This window comes from Carcharhinus amblyrhynchos, chromosome 14 (genome assembly GCF_965287045.1).
Source record: "Carcharhinus amblyrhynchos chromosome 14, sCarAmb.v2.hapA, whole genome shotgun sequence".
NCBI classification, from domain to species: Eukaryota; Metazoa; Chordata; class Chondrichthyes; order Carcharhiniformes; family Carcharhinidae; genus Carcharhinus; species Carcharhinus amblyrhynchos.
In genome coordinates, this window is record NC_137337.1 from 74,446,752 (window position 1) to 74,467,507 (window position 20,756).

The 20,756-nt window shown below is 42.3% G+C and overlaps 1 protein-coding gene across 18 annotated transcripts in view; it reads left to right on the forward strand.

Annotated features, from left to right (window-relative positions):
• LOC145352784 (gephyrin) overlaps positions 1 to 20,756 on the forward strand; it is a 462,622-nt gene that overhangs the window by 319,634 nt on the left and 122,232 nt on the right. For 8 of the 18 annotated variants that reach the window (XM_080203106.1, XM_080203117.1, XM_080203109.1 and 5 more), the window contains 3 exons: positions 10,383 to 10,439; positions 16,826 to 16,891; positions 17,774 to 17,815. The exons of 4 other annotated variants lie outside the window; for them this stretch is intronic. In XM_080203106.1, coding sequence (XP_080059232.1) covers positions 10,383 to 10,439; positions 16,826 to 16,891; positions 17,774 to 17,815 — 165 coding nt within the window. The remainder of the gene's footprint in view (positions 1 to 10,382; positions 10,440 to 16,825; positions 16,892 to 17,773; positions 17,816 to 20,756) is intronic. 6 more of the 18 variants (XM_080203118.1, XM_080203112.1, XM_080203124.1 and 3 more) reach the window with 3 other exon arrangements.

Here is a 20,756-nt window from a genome sequence, read left to right on the forward strand (position 1 = left end):
TTAAGAATTTCTTTTTACCAGATATAAAAAATATTGAAAATTGGAAAAAAAGGGCTGACAGTCCAGCATCTTCCAGTTAGATAATGAATCTTATTGTTTTCGAATTAGTGTAGGAAAGCAGTGCATCACCAGGATAGATGTATTGGCCGACTAATGGCTGGAGTGTGGGGGAAGATCATGTGTAAAACCTCTGGGAATGCATTTAATAAGAGTTAGCAACCCTAATAGAAGGCGATGTGAGGCAGTGCACAGAAAGGGAAGGATGGGTGTGCAGAGTAAAAGGATAATGATGCAGACATCAAGATGAATGTGTAACTCCACTCACTGTTCTTGACCTAGTTAGTACAGTGAAATGCTTCCTGGACTGAATCTAGGAGCATGGCAATGTGTCCCTGCTGCTGACCTCCCAGACCACTTCCAGGGACATGCTGGAAAGAGATCAAAGAGGAGTGACTTCCGGATGGGGGAGAACGTAGCAGTTAGCGTTTCTTTTCAATGCAGTTGTATTTGGAGACAACATTTGTGAATTTACACCAGTTATATAGAGAGATTAAGTTGACTCAAGGTACACCAGTGTATTGGTAGAACGTTGAACAAGAAATTGCAGACTGACAGCCATGATTGAATAAAACAATCGTAGATCTGACAACTGGGCTTGAATAAACTTTCCCTCGTCAGCCAGAATTAACTCACTTATTTTAGTTCCACAGACTCAAAAAGAAAATCAGCAATTGGACTGAGAAAACGCTGATAGTAAATTGATTAATCTACAAGACCAAATCAGACACATGATTTCCGGAGTCCATTTTGTCGCTTGTGTTCTCTACGCTGTTACATTCTCTGCACATGGCAGGCATGAAGCAGTGGTTACGGCAGATGCAGTTTCCCCTTCAGTCAAAAGTGGGGAATATGCATAGCTTGGGGTTTTAACCTAATGAGGCAACTTTCCAAAACTTTGCAACTAATGGATTCCAGAGCCCCATCAGTCAGGTGGCCACAGAGTAAAGCGGTGCTTAAAATACGGCACCCATTTCATTAGGAATGGCCCCTTTGAAAACCATTGAATCACTGATGGAACATGAGGTAGAGATGCCGGCGTTAGACTGGGATGGGCACAGTAAGAAGTCTCACAACACCAGGTTACAAAGTCTAACAGGTTTAAACCTTCTGGACTTTAACCTGGTGTTGTGAGACTTCTTTTTGATGGAACAGGCAGCGGAGAAGGACTCATGTGAAAGTGAGAGCCAGAGAAGTGGTTGTGTGAGAGAGGCAGGAGAAGAAAGATTATTCTTCTTAAAAAATGAGAGAACAACTCAAAATGGTAAGCTTTTCAGCAAAACCGTGGAGTAAAATTCAGCCAAAGCTACCCTGAAACAATTCTTAAAAACATGAAGAAAGCACGTTTCACCCAGAGAGCAATACCCGACAGGTGCCAGAGTCTGGCAACTCAGGGATCTTCACAGTAACTTCGTTACAGTGTTAACGTAAGCCTGCTTGTGACACTAATAAATAAACTTCAATTTAAGAGGTCATACTGTGGATAGATGCTTAGCCAACCTTGCAAAAGTCAGTCAAAGATATTTTTCACTTCCATTTGTACTTTGATTATGAAGCCCACATGTTTCTGAACTGTAAATTTCAACAACGCCTTCAGTACTTGCATGGCCATGAAGCACTTTAACAACTTACATTTGTGTAGCATCTTTAATGTAATAAAATGTCCTAAGGCGCTTCACAAGAATATTTTAAAACAAAATGGGAAACGAGCTACGTAAGGGGGTCAGAAAAATGTGAGGTGTAGAGGCGAAGGGAATGAATGCCGCGGCTTAGAGCCAAGGCAACTGAAGGCATGGCCAACAAGAGTAGTGCAATTAAAATCGGGGATGCACAGAGGCCAGAATTAGATGAGGGCAGAAATCTCAGAGGGTTATGCATTTGGAGGAGATTACAGAGATTGGGAGAGGTGCGGTCATGGAAGGATTTGAAAACAAGGTTGAGAACTTTAAAATCGTGATTTTGATTTAGTCCTTTACCGGATGTGGGCGCCGCTGGCTAGGCATTTGTTTCCCATCCCTAATTACCCTTGGTAAGGTGGTGATGAGCTGCCTTCTTGAACCCTGCGGTGTAGGTACACCCACAGTGCTGTTAGGGAAGGAATTCCATGATCTTTACCCAGCGACTGTAAAGGAACAGCAACATATTTCCAAGTCAGGATGGTGAGTGACTTGGAAGGGGACCACCAGGTGGTGGTGTTCCTATGTATCTGCTGCTCTTTTCCTTCCTTTTAGTAGTGGCCATGAGTTTGGAAGGTGCTCCCTAAGGGACCTTGGTAAGTTCCTGCAGTGCAGCTTGTGGATAGTACACATGGCACTGTTCATCAGTGGTGGAGGGATTGAACATTTGTAGAAGAGGTCACAGTCAAGTGGACTGCTTTGTCTTGGGATGTTGTTAAGCCTGGTTGAGTGTTGTTGAAGCTGCACTCGTTCCGGCAAGTGAAGAGTATTCCATCATACTCCTGTCTTTGCTTTGTGGACAGGCATAGGGGAGTCAGGAGGTGAGTTACTCACAGCAAGAGACCTTGCCATTGACTTGCTCTGATAGCCACAGTATTTCTGAGGCTAGTCCAGTTCAGTTTCTAGTCAATGGTAACGCCGAGGATGTTGATAGTGAGAGATTCAGCAAAGATAATGTCATTGAATATCAAGGGGCGATGGTTAGATCCTCAATTATTGGAGATGGTCATTGCCTGACACTGCTCCAGCAAGAACCAGTGTAGGTCAATGAGATGATAGATGAACCAGGCTTGGTGCGAGTTAGGACATGGGCAGCAATGTTTTAGCTGACCTCAAGTTTATGAAGGGTCTGAGGCCATGCAGCAGTGCATTAGAGTAATGAAGGCTGGAGCCAACAAATGTTTTAGCTGTAAGTGAGCTGAGAGGAGGGGCAATGTTACAGAGGTGGCTATAAAAATCCTCGTTTCTGTGTTGGCATTTCTGTGTCGGCAGAGTGTGAAGGCATTTTTGACATTTTGAGGTATTTTCATTTTCCTGCACTTAATTAATCCTTGATTAAAATCAAATCTCTAAATTGTGGCAGTATTGTTCTGTAAAGCCAGTTCTTCGAATTATAGTTAAGCAAATCCCCTCTGCAGCGATTTCTTTTCCTCTTCCTTCCTCGAAGGAAAGGGTGTGGATCACTTTGGAAAATTGGCTCACAGTTACAATTATCTGTCACGTCCATCTCCGGTGCATGTTGTCAGAAACAGCATGCCTCCCAGAGAATCAGGCAGTGGGAATTGTACGCTCACGTACATGTAGCTCTCCTGGAAAGTTTTAACAATTTCAGCACCAAATTGGTTTAAGCCATTTTGCCAACATTAAGCCATTGTGAGCCATTTGGTCGAATCCACTCTACAGGGAACTTTCATCTACTTTTTCATCTGCATTCGAACCTTGTGCCTCATTTGAACCTCCCAACGCAACAGAAGTAACACATCATAATGTGCACAGCATACAACATTTAACAGAGATGTAACAGCCTCTACTACAAAAAATGTATTTGTTTTATCACACTGTTGCAAATAATTAAAGGTGTTTACATAATTTATGAGTCTTACAGCGATTTTGTGAGTAGCAAGTTCATTGATGAATTGGTTCTGCTGCTGGTTAAAGTGGATTGCTCTGGTTTTCAAAGTTCTTGTTGAAAGTTTCTCCTCCAATGTATACAATTCTCATTAATGGAATGTTGCAGCCCCCTTTGGTCACACACTGAGGCTCCTTTTAAAAGTTTCAGACTGCAATGATGATACTTTGGAGGATTTGAAATCAAAGGAGGGAAAACGATTTCAGAACAGAACGCGACCATCATGAAGCAATGGACTCAGTTCAACGGTTGGAGGCATACAATCATATATCAGGAGAAACGCACAACGTATGGGTGGCCCAGTCACAATAGTTAGCTGCCTCACAGTCGTTAACACTGCTACCTCACAGCGCCAGGGGTCTAGGTTCAATTCCAACGTTTGGTCACTGTCTGTATGGAGTTTGCACGTTCTCCTCATGTCTGCATGGGTTTCCTCCAGATGCTCCGACAGTCTGAAGATGTACGGGTTAGGTTGATTGGCCAAGCTAAATTGCCCCTTACTGTCGGGGATTAGCAGGGTAAAACGTGAAGTTAGAGGGACAGGGGCTGGGTGGGCTTGTTATTGAACAGCCTCCTTCTGCACTGGAGAGATTCTATGATTCCATGTACAACACATTCAACAACTTTGTTGTTTATTTCTTATTTAGGAACAGGCTGTGTTTGTTGCCAATGCCCCCTGTGTGCAGTTCTAGATTTTTACTGTGACATCATTGTATCTCTGCGCATTCTCAGACCAGTGTGCGTGCACAGACTGTTGCACAGCCATCTTGCGTTGGCAGGAAACACAGTGCTTGGAATTAGGACACTGAATCTGGGAAAATATGCAGCCGTTTGGTTTTGTGTACAACTCATCACTAAGGATGAATGATCCAGAAGCAGGCATTTTAACTATTTTACCACTTAGTCAATACTCAGAGCGAAATCTGTGGTGTAAGTCTGTGTCTGATTTTATTCACAGTAAGAAGTCTCACAACACTAGGTTAAAGTTCAACAGGTTTAATTAGTAGCAAAAACCACTAGCTTTCAGAGAGCTGCCCCTTCATCAGGTAAGTTTCGTACAGTAATTTGATTTTATTGACGGAGCAAATCTTTTAAATCATTTAGTAAAAATAGAACTGAGATAGTTAGAAGGAATGAAGCAACATTCATGTTTTCCACACAATTACTGACACTGGATATATTTACTTACATTTTATAACACGCTCACAAAATACTCCTTCAATTGGAATAAATTAAAAATATACCATTGTTGGGGCAATGTTGCCAATAAACGTTTCATTTGATCTCTGCCATTAAATTTGGGAGCTTTAGGAGCAAAGTGCTGAAGGAAGGGGGTTTGGCCGAGCGTCTAAATGATCACTATAATCGACTGATCGTTATTGACAATCCTCAAAGTGAAAACAACACTGCAGCACAGTCAGCAGCTCTTCAAAACAAATCATTCAGTAGACCTGGCCGCACCTGTGGAGAGGGAAACAGAGTTGACGTTTCAAGTTGAAAACATTGAAGAGTTGTATTCGACTCGAATTGTTTCCTCTGTTTTTCTCTCCACAGATGCTGCCAGACCTGCTGAGTGTTCCCAGCACTTCGCATTTTTACTGCAGATTTCCAGCATCTGTGGTATTTTGCATTTAAAGTCATTAAGTAGCTTCTCCACTCAGCCACTCCTAATACCTATGTTTGTAGTGTAATTTTTATTTTTAGTGTTATGTTCATTCCCTCCCAAACTGGCACTCTGAACAGGAAGGCTCTCAGTGCTCAGAGCACTTCACACACCTGGTGAGTGAATGTGTCAGAAATACGACCCTTAGAAATGGCTGATGTTGAGAGAAGAGCCTGAACAGCAGATAAATTACTGGGGATTTTTGTGCAGCTTTTAATAAATACTGCTCCTTATCAGAAGTTCACAAAACTTTAGAAACTGATGGTGGGGATTGGCACTCAAACTGATCAATGCAGTTTGTGGAAAATTCACAAAATTAGATACAACTGAGGTCAGGAAATGATGGCAAGGAGTAGTGAGCACTAAAAATTGGACTTTGTTTCTCTGGAAAGGTAAAAAATTTCAGTTGGTTCCAGTGTTTGGGAAAGAAGACAAATTATAGCAGTTTGGTAGTGCAGAGCTTGAGTGTTGTTGAAAAATGAAACATTCTGTCCTCATCAGGACAAGAGTCAGAGAGCAACAATTCAGACTGCATGAGAAGAATGCTGATTGACTCTGATTGATCTACTTGCCAACCAATCAGTCCCAATCAGAATCCACTTGCCACCCAATCAGCACTTGCTTCTCATGCAGCATAAATTGTTCTGTGCTTCTTTCCTGATGAGGGCCAGACAAAACTCTTTGAAGACACGTCTCCTTATTTCAGTATGAAATAAGGGCTTGGAGGAATAGATAGCCAACCCTGGCTCCTATTTTTTCACCTTCTTAAAGAGCAGCAACCCATTTTGTATGCAGAAATGGTCTCACAAACAGTAATATAATCATGGCCAGATAATCTACTTCAGTGTTGTTGGGTGGGGTTTAAATGTAGAACAAAACACTGGGGAGAAATACTCTGTTCCTTCAAATAACGCCAATGGATATTTTATATCCTGAGATGGCAAACAAGGCTGTTAATTTGTTCAGTTGGAGTTCAGAACATGCAGGGTTAGATTAAATGGTTACTTGAGCCCATATAAAGAGAAACTTACTGATACAACAGTGGAGTCAAGGCATGAGGTTTACAATTGTAATGTTTCACTCTGAATAAATCTGTCCTAAGACTGGCTTTGGATTAATTCACCATCTATTTGGTGGATAACAGGGGCTTCAGTTTAATGTCTCATCAGAAAGGTGGCATCTCCAACAATGCAGCACTTCTTATGTCTTCGTGACCCTGCAGTGGGAATCAAACCCATGGTTCTCCAAATCGGACAGAACCTACTCTGGGATTCCAAAGCAAAACTCAGAAAAGTGACGTGTTAAAGAGCTTGTTGCTGTTCAGGAAATGTTCACCAAGCTTTCTAAACTATATTTCTGTGCAACCAAAAGAAGCAGGATGATTTCCTTCTGGCTTCATAAATGAAGTGCAGGTTGCAGTTAGCCTGAACACGGCCCTTACTCTCACCTCCTCTTTGCCACAAATGGCCTACCAATCATAGAATCTTACAGTGCAGAAGGAGGCCATTTGGCCCATCAAGTCTGCACCGACCACAATCCCATCCAGGCCTCATCCCACAATCACATGCATTTACCCCAGCTAGAACCCCTGACACTAAGGGGCAATTGAACATGGCCAATCCACCTAACCCACACATCTTTGGATTGTGGGAGGAAACCAGAGCACCTGGAAGAAACCCACGCAGCCACGGGGAGAACATGCAAACTCCACACAGACAGCGATCCAAGGCTGGAATCGAACCCGGGTCCCTGCCGCTATGTTAACCACTATGCCACCATGCCTGTGATTGGCTTAATACCAAAGCTAGTCAGAGTTCATCCAGAGAAAATGGGCAAGGTATGTCGGGAAGTCCAGTTGATGCTCACAGTTTCCTGGTTTCATTCAGCTAATACCCACTCTTGTATTTAGTACGGGCAAGAAGACTCTCTCAGCTAAAAATCCACTTTATCATTCTGCGTTCTTTAAAATGCAGTATTTTACAAAATTATTTCAATCCATATAACCGCACCAAATATTTGCATTTTAGTTCCACTTCGAAGTTCAAACCAGAACCAAATGACTTGTTTCTAAAATGTGACATTTGTCAAAAGTGGATATTATTCAAGTTTCCACCAGTTCTTAATGGCAACTCATCTTTTCTGAACACAAAACGCTTGCATCTATTCCATGGATAAATGGTAATACGTTTTCATTCATATACTGCCAAAGAAGTCATTCTTGTCCCGAAACGTTTTTACATTCTCATTCCCTTCTCCCTGCATGAATGACCCTCCGTTGAGTATTTTGGTAAAACACCTTAGGGCAAGATTAGTTCAATGTTCCTTCATCTTTGGGACTGGAGTTTAATTACACCAGAATGATGGAGCAGAGATTATCTGTCCCTACTGGCTGTAATGTTTTACTTAAAATTACTACTTGGCTTCTTCCATCCAGTGCCTACATGTCCATAGCTCGTAATTTCAATAATACTCTGGCAGAAACATGGCATTTTTACTCCAAGTAGCTGCAATGACAGCTGCTGAAGAAGAGAAAAATCTTAAAATGGAACAGCTGAGACACTTTCCTTGGTTTAAGCCACATTCTTGCTAGAGAGCGATGCTGGAGGCCCACTTTGCCACTGGCCCCTGCTCTTTGTGAACATGGTCTGCTAGCATCAAACAAGTTCCAAGTTCCTGCCTCACAGCGCCAGGAACCTGGGTTCAATTCCAGCCTCGGGCACTGTCTGTGCGGAGTCTGCATGTTCTTCCCATGTCTGTGTGGGTTTCCTCCCGGTGCTCTGGTTTCTTCCCACACTGAAAGACGTGCTGGTTGGGTGCATTGGCTTTGCTAAATTCTCCTTCAGTGTACCCAAAAAGGCACTGGAATGTGGCGACTAGGGGATTTTCACAGTAATGTTTCTGTTTTCTTTGGCAAGCACTCAAGTATCCAGCAAAGTCTCCCATGTATAATGTTGTTGACAAAATAACAAACAGCTGCTTTCAAGGTGAGCGCTTCAAGTCTGTTTTGGTTCTCTGAATTGTTAAACCTTGAAATGATGGAAGGACGGAAAGGAAAGAAATGATCCAAGATAAAATTAAATTAGCCCAATTCAGATGTTGTAGTCTGTCCGGACCACTTTCCAGTTTATTGTGGTGTGGTCCATATGGACTGCAGCAGTTCAGGACGGCAACTCACCACAATCTTCTGAAAGGCAACTAGGGATGAGCAATAAATGCTGGCCTAGCCCATGAAACCCTCAACCCATGAATACTTAAAGTGCATGTTTTAGTTCATTCTGTAAAATTACACTGGAGATTTGATTTCTTATAAAGATTTGATCTTCTGTTTTCTTGCTCAGCATAAAACTTCCTTTTTGTTAACCCAACAAAATGAGATGGAATATTTTCTTGATGGTGGCAATCACTGTGAAAAACACCAGTTTTTGTATTGATTGAGAATGCCCCAGAAGCTGCTCCCCTCCACCACCGTAACCTTGCTGGGAGTGCGGTGGAAGATCACTTTAACATAAGTAGACAGAGTTAGGCTAATGGAGTGTGAGCATCTGTAAGGAAATTCCTAAAGGGATGAAGTCCAGGCCATCAGCTACTTTCAACAGTCAGCACGAGGTCTGGACAGAAGCATAAAAAGTATCATTCTGATTCCGTCACTGAAAATACATGCCCAACCCGATAGTGTTTTCAAGAACATGTCAATGGCCAGGATCACTGTTCAGCCTTAATATTGTTGTTACCTTCAGGTTTGTACAAGAATTCTGAGAACTCAGTCCCAGGTACTAATCACAGACCCGAATTTATGAAAATTTGATTCATCTATTTCAGTGCTGTGTCACTTACTTCCAAAAAGCCATCGCTTGGCATTGTTTTGGGTAGCATAAACTTGCATATTAAAAAGTAAATTCAACCCCCTTCCCCAAAAAACATTACATAGAGGTGGCACAGTGGTTAGCACTGCTGCCTCACAGCACCAGGGACCCGAGTTCGATTCCCAGCTTGGGTCACTGCCCATGTGGAGTCTGCATATTCTCCGTGTCTGTGTGGGTTTCCTCCTTGTGCTCCGGTTTCCTCCCACAGTCCGAAAGACGTGCTGGTTAGGTAGACTGGCCGTGCTAAATTCTCCCTCGGTGTACCCGAATAGGCGCAGGAGTGTGGCGACTAGGGGATTATCACAGTAAATTCATTGCAATATTAATGTAAGCCTACTTGTCACACTAATAAATAAGCTTTAAAAAAAACTTTATAGAAATAATTACATTCATTTAGTTTTCTAAGTTTGTATTCTTGTTTTCAAATATGAAGACTAAAGAGATATTGTTTAAAGTCCTTTCCATGGTTTTCTTCAGGATCAGTTTATTTATTACTAAACCAAGACTGCTTTCACAGGCAATCATTTCTTCTTGGTGCCCTTCGATCTCTGTTAACTTCACATTGCAAGAAAACTTTTGAAATGTGATCTAAAAGCAAATGTCATTCTTGGATGTTTCGTTAAGAAATACAAAGTGCTTATATATTAGTGTTAGCTTTCAACGACACTTTAATGGTGTTCTCAGCTACTTCTGCTAAAAAAAAAATTTAGAGCATTAACTTACGGGTCAACCTGGGACACATGATGTTAATTAAAACTAATATAATAGCAGGAATGATTTGATACATGTGGTCCGTTTACTGAGCTGCATAGCCAGTGTTGCCAACTTTTTCCCGTCTCTGGATTCAAATTCATGATAGGGTTAATTTACCTGGATGGCTCAATGAGATAAAAGAAGTGCGTTCTTTTTGCAATAAATATTTATTAGTGAACATTAGCATGACAAATCTGTGTCACTTTTGTTGTTGATGATGTGCGGTTTTAACAAAAAAAGCACCAAATTGGGTCTGTTATTTAAAATTGCTATGTCTCATCATAAAGTGGTTGGCAACTCTGTCTGTAATCGTACGGAATAATAGCCAGAATTTTGAAATATTGTGTGAGATGTCTTGCATATTTTGAACGGTTCACCTAATTTGTTTTTTAAGTTCACATTTCTTCGTTCTTCTGTCTTTAACACTTCTCCTCCCCCCCTTCCCCCCACCCCCATTGTAGCAACTTCGAAGGGCGGATGAAGCGAAAGGAGTTGCTAGTAAAGGCGGATCCCTCAAAGTAAATATGTTTGCAAACTTTCTGCAAGTTTGTCTACCCAGTTCTCTCTCAAATTATGCTTTAGCATTTCGTACTTGCTTTCTCTACTGCCTCCCCATTTCTCCCCCCAAACTTGCAATCTTTGGCTTCATTGCTTTTCATACTTTGCAGTTGTCCCTATATGAAGTTTATTTTACACGTTGAGTTTAATGTTACTTATTTGTGTTTGGAAACTGAAGAAAATGTGGTGTTCCTATGTTATGTCTTCTCTACCTTTCCAGTTTATCTGCTGTTTGATAATTTGTATCACGAGCTCTTTTCCCTTTTTTTCTGATATTTCCGTGCAGCTTATTTACTGAATGAATGTGAAGGAAGTTATTTGGAGGTGTATCTGTTTCAAGTGACAAAGTCAGCCGATTGGAGACAAAAAAGAAATGCACAGCTCCTTACTGGTTATTTGCCAGCTCTCGGTTTAGCAACTTGGCATCATGTTCCTCACTCCCTAAATTGGAAGCTTGTTAAAACTTAAAGCTGCAATTTATTATAGATAATCATTTTTACAATCTTTCTTCAGACGGTTTCACGCCTGAGTTTCTATTTTTGCCAGCAACCCAAACAATTTGGTATTTTTTTAATGATTCTTGCCCCATGAGCAGGTTTATGATGACATTCAGATGCAAATACTCAGAAATGTTATCGCCGTATCCATTCTTTCCCTACATTTCAGAAATGTGTTTTCTGACCTGCTTGACAGATGAATATTTGGGGAAATGACGTGAGCTCCAGAAAGCAGGACAGAATCATAACTGCCTGGATTATTGTGGCGGCCACTCGTTCTCTTCCCGATCCACAAATACATTCCTTTCAAAAAGAAGAGAATATAGGCACACATTTAATTGATTTGATTTGTTTTGTTATTGCCACACATTTGGGATATAGTGAAAAGTATTGTTTCTTGCGTGCTATACAGACAAAGCTATACATTCGTAGAGTATATAGGGGACAAGGAAAGGATAGGGTGCAGAATATAGTGTTGTAGTTACAGATAGGGCATAGAGAAGATCAACTTAATATAAGGTAGATCCATTCAAAGGTGTGGGGGTTAGGTTGATTGGCCACGATAACATGTCCTTTAGTGTCAGGGAGACTAAGACGATAAATATGTGGGGTTATAGGGATAGGACGTGGGTGGATTGCTGTCAGTGCAGGCTTAATGGGCCAAGTGTCCTCCTGCACTGTAGATTCTGTGATTCAAAAGTCATTCATAGAGTAGAGCGGCGCGTTAGCACAGTGGTTAACATTGCCGCCTCACAGCTCCAAAGACCTGGGTTTGACTCCCGGCTTGGGTTGCTGTGTGTGTGGAGTTTGCACATTCTCCCTGTGTCTGCATGGGTTCCCCCCAGATGCTCTGGTTTCCTCCCACAGTCCAAAAATGTGTGGGTAAGGTGCATTGGCCATGCTAAACTGCCCCTTAGTGTCCCAGGATGCATAGGTTAGAGGGACTAGTGGGGTAAATATGTGGGGTTACAGGGATAGGGCCTAAGTGGGATTGTTGTTGGTGCAGATTCGATAGGCCAAATGGCCTCCTTCTGCACTGTAGGATTCCATGGTTACATTGGGGCAAAAGAAAGGATAGGGTGCAGAATGTAGTGTTGCAGTTACAGACAGGAGAAAAAGATCAACCTAATATGAGGTCAGTCCATTCAAAAGCCTGATGGCAGCAGGGAAGTAGCTGTCCTTGAGTCGGTTCATACGTGTTCTCAGACTTTTGTATCTTTTTCCCAACGGAAGAAGGTGAAGAGAGAATGCCCGGGGTGCCGAGTGAACCTTGATTATGCTGGTTGCTTTTCGGAGGCAGAGGGAATTGTTTAGATAAAATTGTTTATTAGTACCAGCGCAGTTACATGAGGAATGTGTATGTTTGACTCAGAATTTTCTGTTGCACTTACTTGAAGAAAACGCACTTGCTTATATTTGAAAATCGTTTTGTCCATTTACAGAACAGAAATAGTCTGTCTCTGAAAGTTGTGTTGACTAAATGGCACTGAGTAGAATGTAATGTGCAGCACAGAGCAGGTGGAACATTAGTTAAAAATTGACTTTATTTATGCACACAAAACCAACCAATGGTACAAGACAAGTGCATTTTTACCCACGTGTTAAAAATTTATATGTTCTGAGAAAGAAAACTCAGTTACAAATACTTAACATGAAATGAAACTCAAAGTCAATGGGCTTGTACACTTTATAGCAGAGCAGGGGGAAAGGAAATTTGATGGAAGATTTCAAGATCATGAACAGTTTTGACAGAGCAAATAAGGAGAAACTTTTTCCAGAGGGAGAGCAGTCAGTAACCAGGGGCACAGAGATAAGGTGATGGATAAAAGAAGCAGAGGTGACATGAGGGAGCATTTGTTTTGTATACACAGCAAGTTATTGTGATCTGGAATGCACTGCCTGAAATAATCGTAGAAGCAGATTCAATGACTTTCTACAGTGAACTGGATGAATACTTGCAGAGTGAAACAGTTCCAGGGCTGTGGAAAAAGGGCAGGAATCTTGGATTCCTAAACAGACTGCTCCAGCAATATGTTGGTACAGGAATGGTGGACCAGATGGCCTTTTATTCACTCTACCTTTTCATAGTGTCATGCAGTGCAGAAAAGGCCCTTCATGATTCTAAATTTCAAATTAGTTAAAAAGGCAAGTGTCTGAAGTTATAGTTAGTCAGTTTTTTTCAGTTGACAGAAATCTAAAATGTAAGCTCTACCCTTGCTTGTGTTTGTGTGATTTGGATTTTCAGTATGGCTGGTGTGTAATTTATTAGTAAGGGTGTGTTGAGGGAACAAATAAAAGTTCTCTGCTCAGCTAGCCACACTTTTGAGCTTAGTTTTAAAAATGAATTCTATAAACTAAACTATCATTTAGGGAAAAAAGCTCTCCATTTTACAGAATCTATGCGTGATTTACTGACACTGTCTCTTTGCACTAGTTGTCCTGAGACAACCCTGGACAAACTTCTGCATGATTATTTACCACAGTCTTCCCACTTTGTGCAGAATGTCCTGGCCTCTAGTACACCTGGTGACACAATAGTTGCTTGCCAAAATAAAACATGAAAGGCTAAGAGTTGCCAGTTGGGGTGGCTCGGTGGCAATGCTGCCTCACAGTGCCAGGGACTTGGATTCGATTCCAGACTCGGGTGACTGTGTGGAGTTTACACGTTCTCCCTGTGTCGGTGTGGGTTTTCTCCGGGTGCTCTGGTTCCATCCCACACTCCAAAGATGTATAGGTTAGGTGGATTGGCCATGCTAAATTACCCCTTGGTTTCCAAAGATGTGCTGGTTAGGTTGATTGGCCATGGTAAATTGACCCTGGTGTCAGGGGGATTAGCAGGGTAAATATGTGGGGTTACAGGGGTAGGGTCTGGGTGGGATTGTTGTCGGTGCAGATTGGATAGGCTAGATGGCCGCCTCCTGCACGGTAGAGTATCTAAAGCAAGAGTAAAACTATCCCACACATATTTTTTAAAACTTTGAAAAATGGAAATGGCTTGAGTGCATTAATCTGCTGTAGAGGTCACATGGCAATTGATCCACACAAATTTGCACTGTTTAATGCCATGAGAAATCTTAAAAAATACTTCTAAAAAATTAATCCGTGATTCCTGCTCTGGAACCTTGCTCATACTGCTATCAGCTTTTTAACACATATTCAATTTGAAGGAGGTTTATCATTGTAGCTCACATCTCCATTTGGGTGCCAATAAATTTACAATGAAATTAAACTCTACTCAGCATGTTCTCCAATATACATACTTTAAACAGGTGTGCTGTGAAGTCTTAGTCTCTAACTATTAATGTGCTTTTTGATACCCAATATCACACCAGCAAATTTGCCCAGAGGGCTTTCTCATCCTTGTTACACTCAGTTATTGACGAAGGCCTCGCCTTCCCAGTCTTGCCCCTCACCTGAGTTGTGGTGATCCTCAGGTTAAATCACCACCAGTCAGCTCTCCCTCCTCAAAATGGGAACAGCCTATGGTCATCTGGGACTACAGCAACTTTACCTTGACCTATACTGGGTGGGATTCTCCCAAAAAATTCCAAGTGTCGAATTTGCTTAAAAACTGTCTTTTTCACTGGGAGTTTAGAAAAGAATTTCCCGCACCCTGTGCATTGCAGAGTGCCTCAGCATAGCGCTGAGAGGGCCACTGCGCATGCTCCAATCTGTCAACGCTGAGATTAGCACATGTACAGTTGCCCCTGAGTGCCAGCCTCCCGATTGTTGGCCAGCCTCGCAACACCACCACCACCAACACACCCCCCACCCCCCGAATGGCCTGATCGCTGGTCTCCCAAACATATCCAGTACATGTCTAACTTCCTCCCTCCCACCCACCCGCCCCCATTTCCTGCACACTCCCCCCATCCCGTCCCCCATCCCCACAATCCTAATCCCCTGAGCAGGCTGCCCCCCCCCCCCCCCCCCCCCCCCCCCCCAACCCCAGTGGTTCGCTCTGATCACTGGCCTCCCAGCGTCAACCACCAATCCCGATTGCCGAGTGGCAGCGGGATCCCCCCCCCCGCCCCAACTGATAGCTCCTTGAGGCCATGCCCCATTAGGCCCCCACCCCCTTGTCACTGTCCCATGCCCAGTGGGCAGTGCCAAGATGCCCCCTGGCATTGGCCCTTTGCTCCTTGGGCAGTGCCAGAGGCCCAGGCTGGCACTGCCAAGGTGCCAGCACTAAAGGGGCATCCCCCCCGCATACAGCCCTTCGATGGGCTTTGATTGCCTCCCCTGCACTCCAGTGGGGTGGGGCCACCAGCTCCCCCCAGTATTGTAAACCCCACAGGAGTGAACCACTCCTGGCCCCCGGGAGGAGGGGGATGGGGGATAGGCTAGTGGGCCCGGACACTTCAGTCCTGGGCCAGCTAACGATATTCAAGATAGATTTAAATGAGAGACTACATAGATTAGGCAGCTCCAGACCGATTTCCAGCACCGAGTTGATGGTGCCGGAAATCTGGTGCTGGGAGGCGCTTGGAGGACCGGGCACCCAGTGTGAACCGCAATGAATCAGTCAGTTCTAGAGGCTCCTGGTCCACTTCACTAAAAAAAGCAGTGCAGCTGGAAGAGAGAATTGCCCTCATTTGGTTAAATATGAACATGAGTATTTGGTCCCCCCACCAGCGCTTTTCATTTCAGATGGCCAGCATAGTTTAGTTTGTACTAATAGAATTGTTGATTGTATGTTGATAAAGGAAATGGTCTATAGGAGCAATGAATGCCCAGGCTGGAATGTTAACAGCTTCACGCCAGCAGGATTATCCTATCCCACCGCAGTGAATGGAGATTGGGTTGGGCGCCAAATTCTCCGACCTCACTGCAGCAGGACTGTGGCGTGAACAGTTGGTAAGAGGGCACCCCTAGCATTTTTTTAATATTGCACAGTTTCATTGCTACTGTTATCTCACCAGTGACCCCATTTTATGTGAAATTAACTTGGACAAACTATTACAACATATGAATATCTGAGTCTTAGCCTCAGAGAGTGTACTGGGGCAGTACATGTAATGGGATCACCACCGCAATTGTCACTGCATGTGGTTTGAGTCTAGGTCGGGGAGGCTAAATTAGGAATCAGACATTGTTGACCTACCGGACTGGAATGCCCAATGTGCACAAATGATGAGTTAGTGACCCCAGCTACGCTGCCCAAGAAGCAAGAGATCACGACCAGCCACAGTGCAGGAAGTAGTAGTTCTGGGGGAAGCAGCGGAAACCTATGGAGGAAGGGAAATACTTTGGATCATTAGGTAAATAAAAGTAAAACCAGGTGCAAGTTGAAGATTGCCGCACTGTCAAATTAAGTAGCTGAAAAACAACTTGATTTGTTTATTGATTTATTTTAAGCTCAGTCAGGATGACACAGGAGAATTAATTGTGGAAATGTCCATCCCAAAGAAGCTTTTGCAATTGTACTCCTAGCATGTTAGAACTATGTCTGTATGAAAGTTTGCATGTGATAGGGTATCGACTGCGTTGACGATGTCTGCTAGGGAGCCTTGAACATCCTTCAGTTGATTAGAACTGGCCTTATGGTAGATAAAGTGCACAAGAATAAAGGACAGAATCCAACTGGGCACTCGTTCAATATTATATTTTTGAAAAGAGACAAGCATGCTTTCTGATAAATAGCTGCGCACAATGACTAGACTGTACCAAGTGTACACTGTAATTCATTGCAGCTTTAAGTATTGCTCTGAAAAAAATCCTTAGCAAACAACAGTTTGAAATGCAAGTGATACAGGTTTTCAAGTTTGATTTCTTCCAAACGTGGTGAGGAATGTAGTATTAAATGAAAGGACAGGCTGTTTAAATCATTTTCTGATGTTTACATGTAGCTCCATCGAAAGCTGGAGGAGCTCAGAGATCAGCTAGAAGGAAATGTGAAAGGAGGCTCTCTCAAAGTAAATATATAATTTTACCTGGTGATGTTACTCTGCTGCTGGCCGATAACACCAGCTCAAATTTTTTGCTTTCATTCTTTTTCTCCTCCTTCCCTTCTCTTCCTCCTCCTCCTCTTCCTCCCTCCACAACAGGGGTTTCATTAGGATTGAGGCTGGAGACTGAGGATTAGCCCTCGCAGTTAATTAAGAATTCCTGTTGAAAGAAATGGTATCCCTTTTGTTGCTCTATATTGGCAAAAAATTGGAAAATTACCTCAACATGAAATCTGCATGACAGAAGTCTTAAAATAAATGCCAATTTCCAAACGACTATTTTTTTTATTCCACTTTTGCATCTTTCATGATGAGTATTGAAGCATTTGCATCAATCATCCTTTTCAGGTTTGTAACGAATATTCAGGATTACTTTACCAACAAAGTGAGGCAACTGTGATACAGACTTAACTGTTGCTAGCTCTGATAGTACCAGGTTCCTTCTGACCTTTGTTTGAAGATAACCCCTTTTTCAGTGGCTTCAGCTAAGCAGATTTCAAGTCAATAAGATTTTTTAATTTGCTTTCAAAAGTCTCCTGAAATGAGGTCTTCAGTGTGAAAAGTAACCTGAGCCACATGCAGTAAGGGGTGTTAAAAAGTGCTGCAGAAGAACTAGAAAGACTCTGCCCAAATAATATAGGGAACAAAAAGGATACAGGCTCTACGTTGGCATCAGCCCGTATTATTTAAAGCTCGTTTTACCTTGTCAACTTCAAGAGAGCAAATATTAATGAAACCCCTGCCTTCTGCCTCAGAGCTGGAACCACCAATGCAGAGAACCTCTTCAGACCCTTACTCGGCTCCCCTTCCTCATTAATGGTGTTTTCTTTTCCCTTGCTGCACAACCAGGCTGAGCTCTCTTCATGCACACCTTCTTATTGTGCTACAGAGGTACACTGCACGTGTTCTTGCATCATAATGCACTACTGTGTTGCTTTGCGCCCTGCTCCTGTGAACACAGTATTTGCAATTCTGCATGCGACCTTCGATGTTTTCTTTTTCTGATTTTGGAATAAAGTGAGCAGTGTGGTAAGAGTGTACAAAGGGTGGGGAGGAAGAGAGTGGAGGGTTTTTTTTTGCCCCCAAACATTTAATATTCCTTGGCAGATCTAAATCATATTTAAAATGGCAACGTTGATGTTTAAAAGGTATTAGGGAGAAAATGAACAACATGATGGTGTTACCTTTAAATACAAGCCTGGTAAGTACCCAAAAGACAAGGAGGGATTTTATTTGCTACTGACATTGCACTGGCTTCAGAACACTTTTTTCTGGATTTTTGGTTAAGGGGAAGGATACATGTAATATCTCATTATCTTTTCCAGTCACGTAGGAAGAGAATGGATAAAAGAGTTCCCTCTCACTTTCTTGTCTTTGTTTTTCAAAATTGACATCCCACTTCTGAAGGCACAAGATTCACAGAATGATCGTGTTGATTCCAAATCCGGCATTATTCACTTTGCTGAATGCTGTTTACAAGAGCACAAGAAAGACTTTGCCAGACTCCTCGTAAAAAAATTGTCCACACATCTAGTTTTCATGTCGCAACCTCCAAAATTATCTCCAGCACATTTCCCATGGATTTTGCTAATGTCAAATTGGAAAAGTTGGGAGAACTAATCCCAAAACTGCAATGCTCATTAACAGCAATTGGGAATATCACTTATTTCTGATGCAGAACTTACTAAGCCTTTATGCCTTGCTAAAGTCTTTACCTGTGCTCAATAGAAACACTCTGGTTCTGGTGTAGAGGTGGAGCAATGTTTTAAATTCCTAATTGTGTTCTGTTAAGGATTGATATCACAGCCCTCAGTAACTAACTATGATAATACTTGCTAGACAGTGCATCCAGGCAACTTTATATCTGAGGCATTGCCAGGCTATAGTACTTATTTTTGCCATTGCCTTTGCTGGAACTTCAGAGAACAAATGCAATTGGCTTGTTGAACAACCTTAATCAATTTAACAGAGGGATTGTGTACATGAATGGACACAACTTTAAAATGGCTTGAAGGTTGGCCGTGAGTGATGGTTATTTGTCAGAAGTTACATCGTCACAGGAAAAGATTCTTCTTGAAACTGATTAAACAAATTTTTAGAAAAGTTTGACACCAGTTATCACTGGGATGTTTGATCGTGAAACTCGTCTCCTTATCGAGCTTCTCTGAAATCCAAATGGGAAATAATGAGCTGTGTAGGGTACATTAAAAAGAGGGTGGCACAGTGGTTGACACTGCCCCCTCACAGACCAGGTTCGATTCCTGGCTTCGGTGACCATCAGTGTGAAGTTTACATGTTCTCCCCGCTTTCTGAGTGGGCTTCCTCCAGGTGCTCCAGTTTTTTCCACAGTCCAAAGACATGTGGGTTAGGTTGATTGACCAAGATAAATTGTCCCTTAGCTTCAGGGAGATTAGCAGGTAGATTGCAGGGATAGGGTCTGGGTGGGATTGTTGTCGATACAGGTTTGATGGGCTGAATGGCTTCCTTCTACACTGTAGGGATTCTACAAAAATTAAAATGTTGACAAACACTTCAAGTAAAACTATAAGCGTACCTTTATTCTTCATTTTTCATACGATTTTAGCAAGTATAATTCCAAGAACCTAACATTATCATAGGTTTTAGTTAAAACCCACTAATCTTCCCCATAAACAGCCATCTTCAATTCTCAATATTGCTTCTCACTGTCTGACTCCACTTGACGGTGTGCTTTCTGAACCATAGCATATTGCTGCAGCTTGTCTAAAATTTATTTTATGAGCATACAAATTTAGGGCAAGAGTAAACCATTCACCCCTTCAACCTGCTGCACCATTTGGTAAGACCACGGCTTAAATTTACACATTCATAACAGTTAATAACAGTTCACCAAAAATAGATGCAATCACTTTTGACAAGAATATCCTTCGCCCAAAACCTCCACACACTGACAAAAAAAAGCTTCCCTTGAAATCTGAAGGTGCTATTTGTACTTTACCTGTCACCCCATCTGCTCATCTCTATTTCTATACACCTTAAAGGCACTTGTGAAAAGTTGGCATGTTTGTTTTTTTTGGCATCCGGAGCTACCCAGTTTATGATTATTGAACGGAGCAAGCTAAAGTTGAACCCTCTCCCACTCAGAACTTATCAACATGTTGGTGAAAGGCATCTGCCCCTTGCTGTTGGCCAACGGCCTCGGCCTGCTGCCCTTTCTGTCTGTTTCAACATTTTCTGCTTTCACTTCTGTTGTCCGTCTTTCCACTTTCCTTTGTTCTGCACTGCTTGATTTGTGAATGTGCTGTGTGTCTCTGTAAGTGATACAAATTAAACTGGATGTTGCTTGAAATTTAGACAGATCCATGCAAATAGACAGTTTTCACAGAGGAAGGAAAGAGAATAATTCCCCACACAATGTTTGCGATTTTGACTACCTCGTTGAACGGATTTTTCTTTTAATCCTTTGTCATAAAGAAACTTGGACTTTAGCAGCTTTATGGCTGAATCCTTGACTGAATTGCTATTGTCGCAAGAACCAAATACAGGGCTTTCAAGGCACTGAATGGCAAGATATCTGGATTATAACCCAACACTTGCAAAAAGACATTAGCCTTCCTACATTTCTTAGTTTGTCAGTCTATTGTATAGAATATAACCACATTCCAGATGGTTGAATTTGAATTCCATAAAAAAAATCTGGAATTAAGAATCTATTGATGACCATAAAACCATTGTCAATTGTTGGTAAAAACCCATCTGGTTCACTAATGTCCTTTAGGGAAGGAAATCTGCCGACCTTACCTGGGTCTGGCCTCCGTTTGATTCCAAATCCACAGCAATGTGATTGACTCTC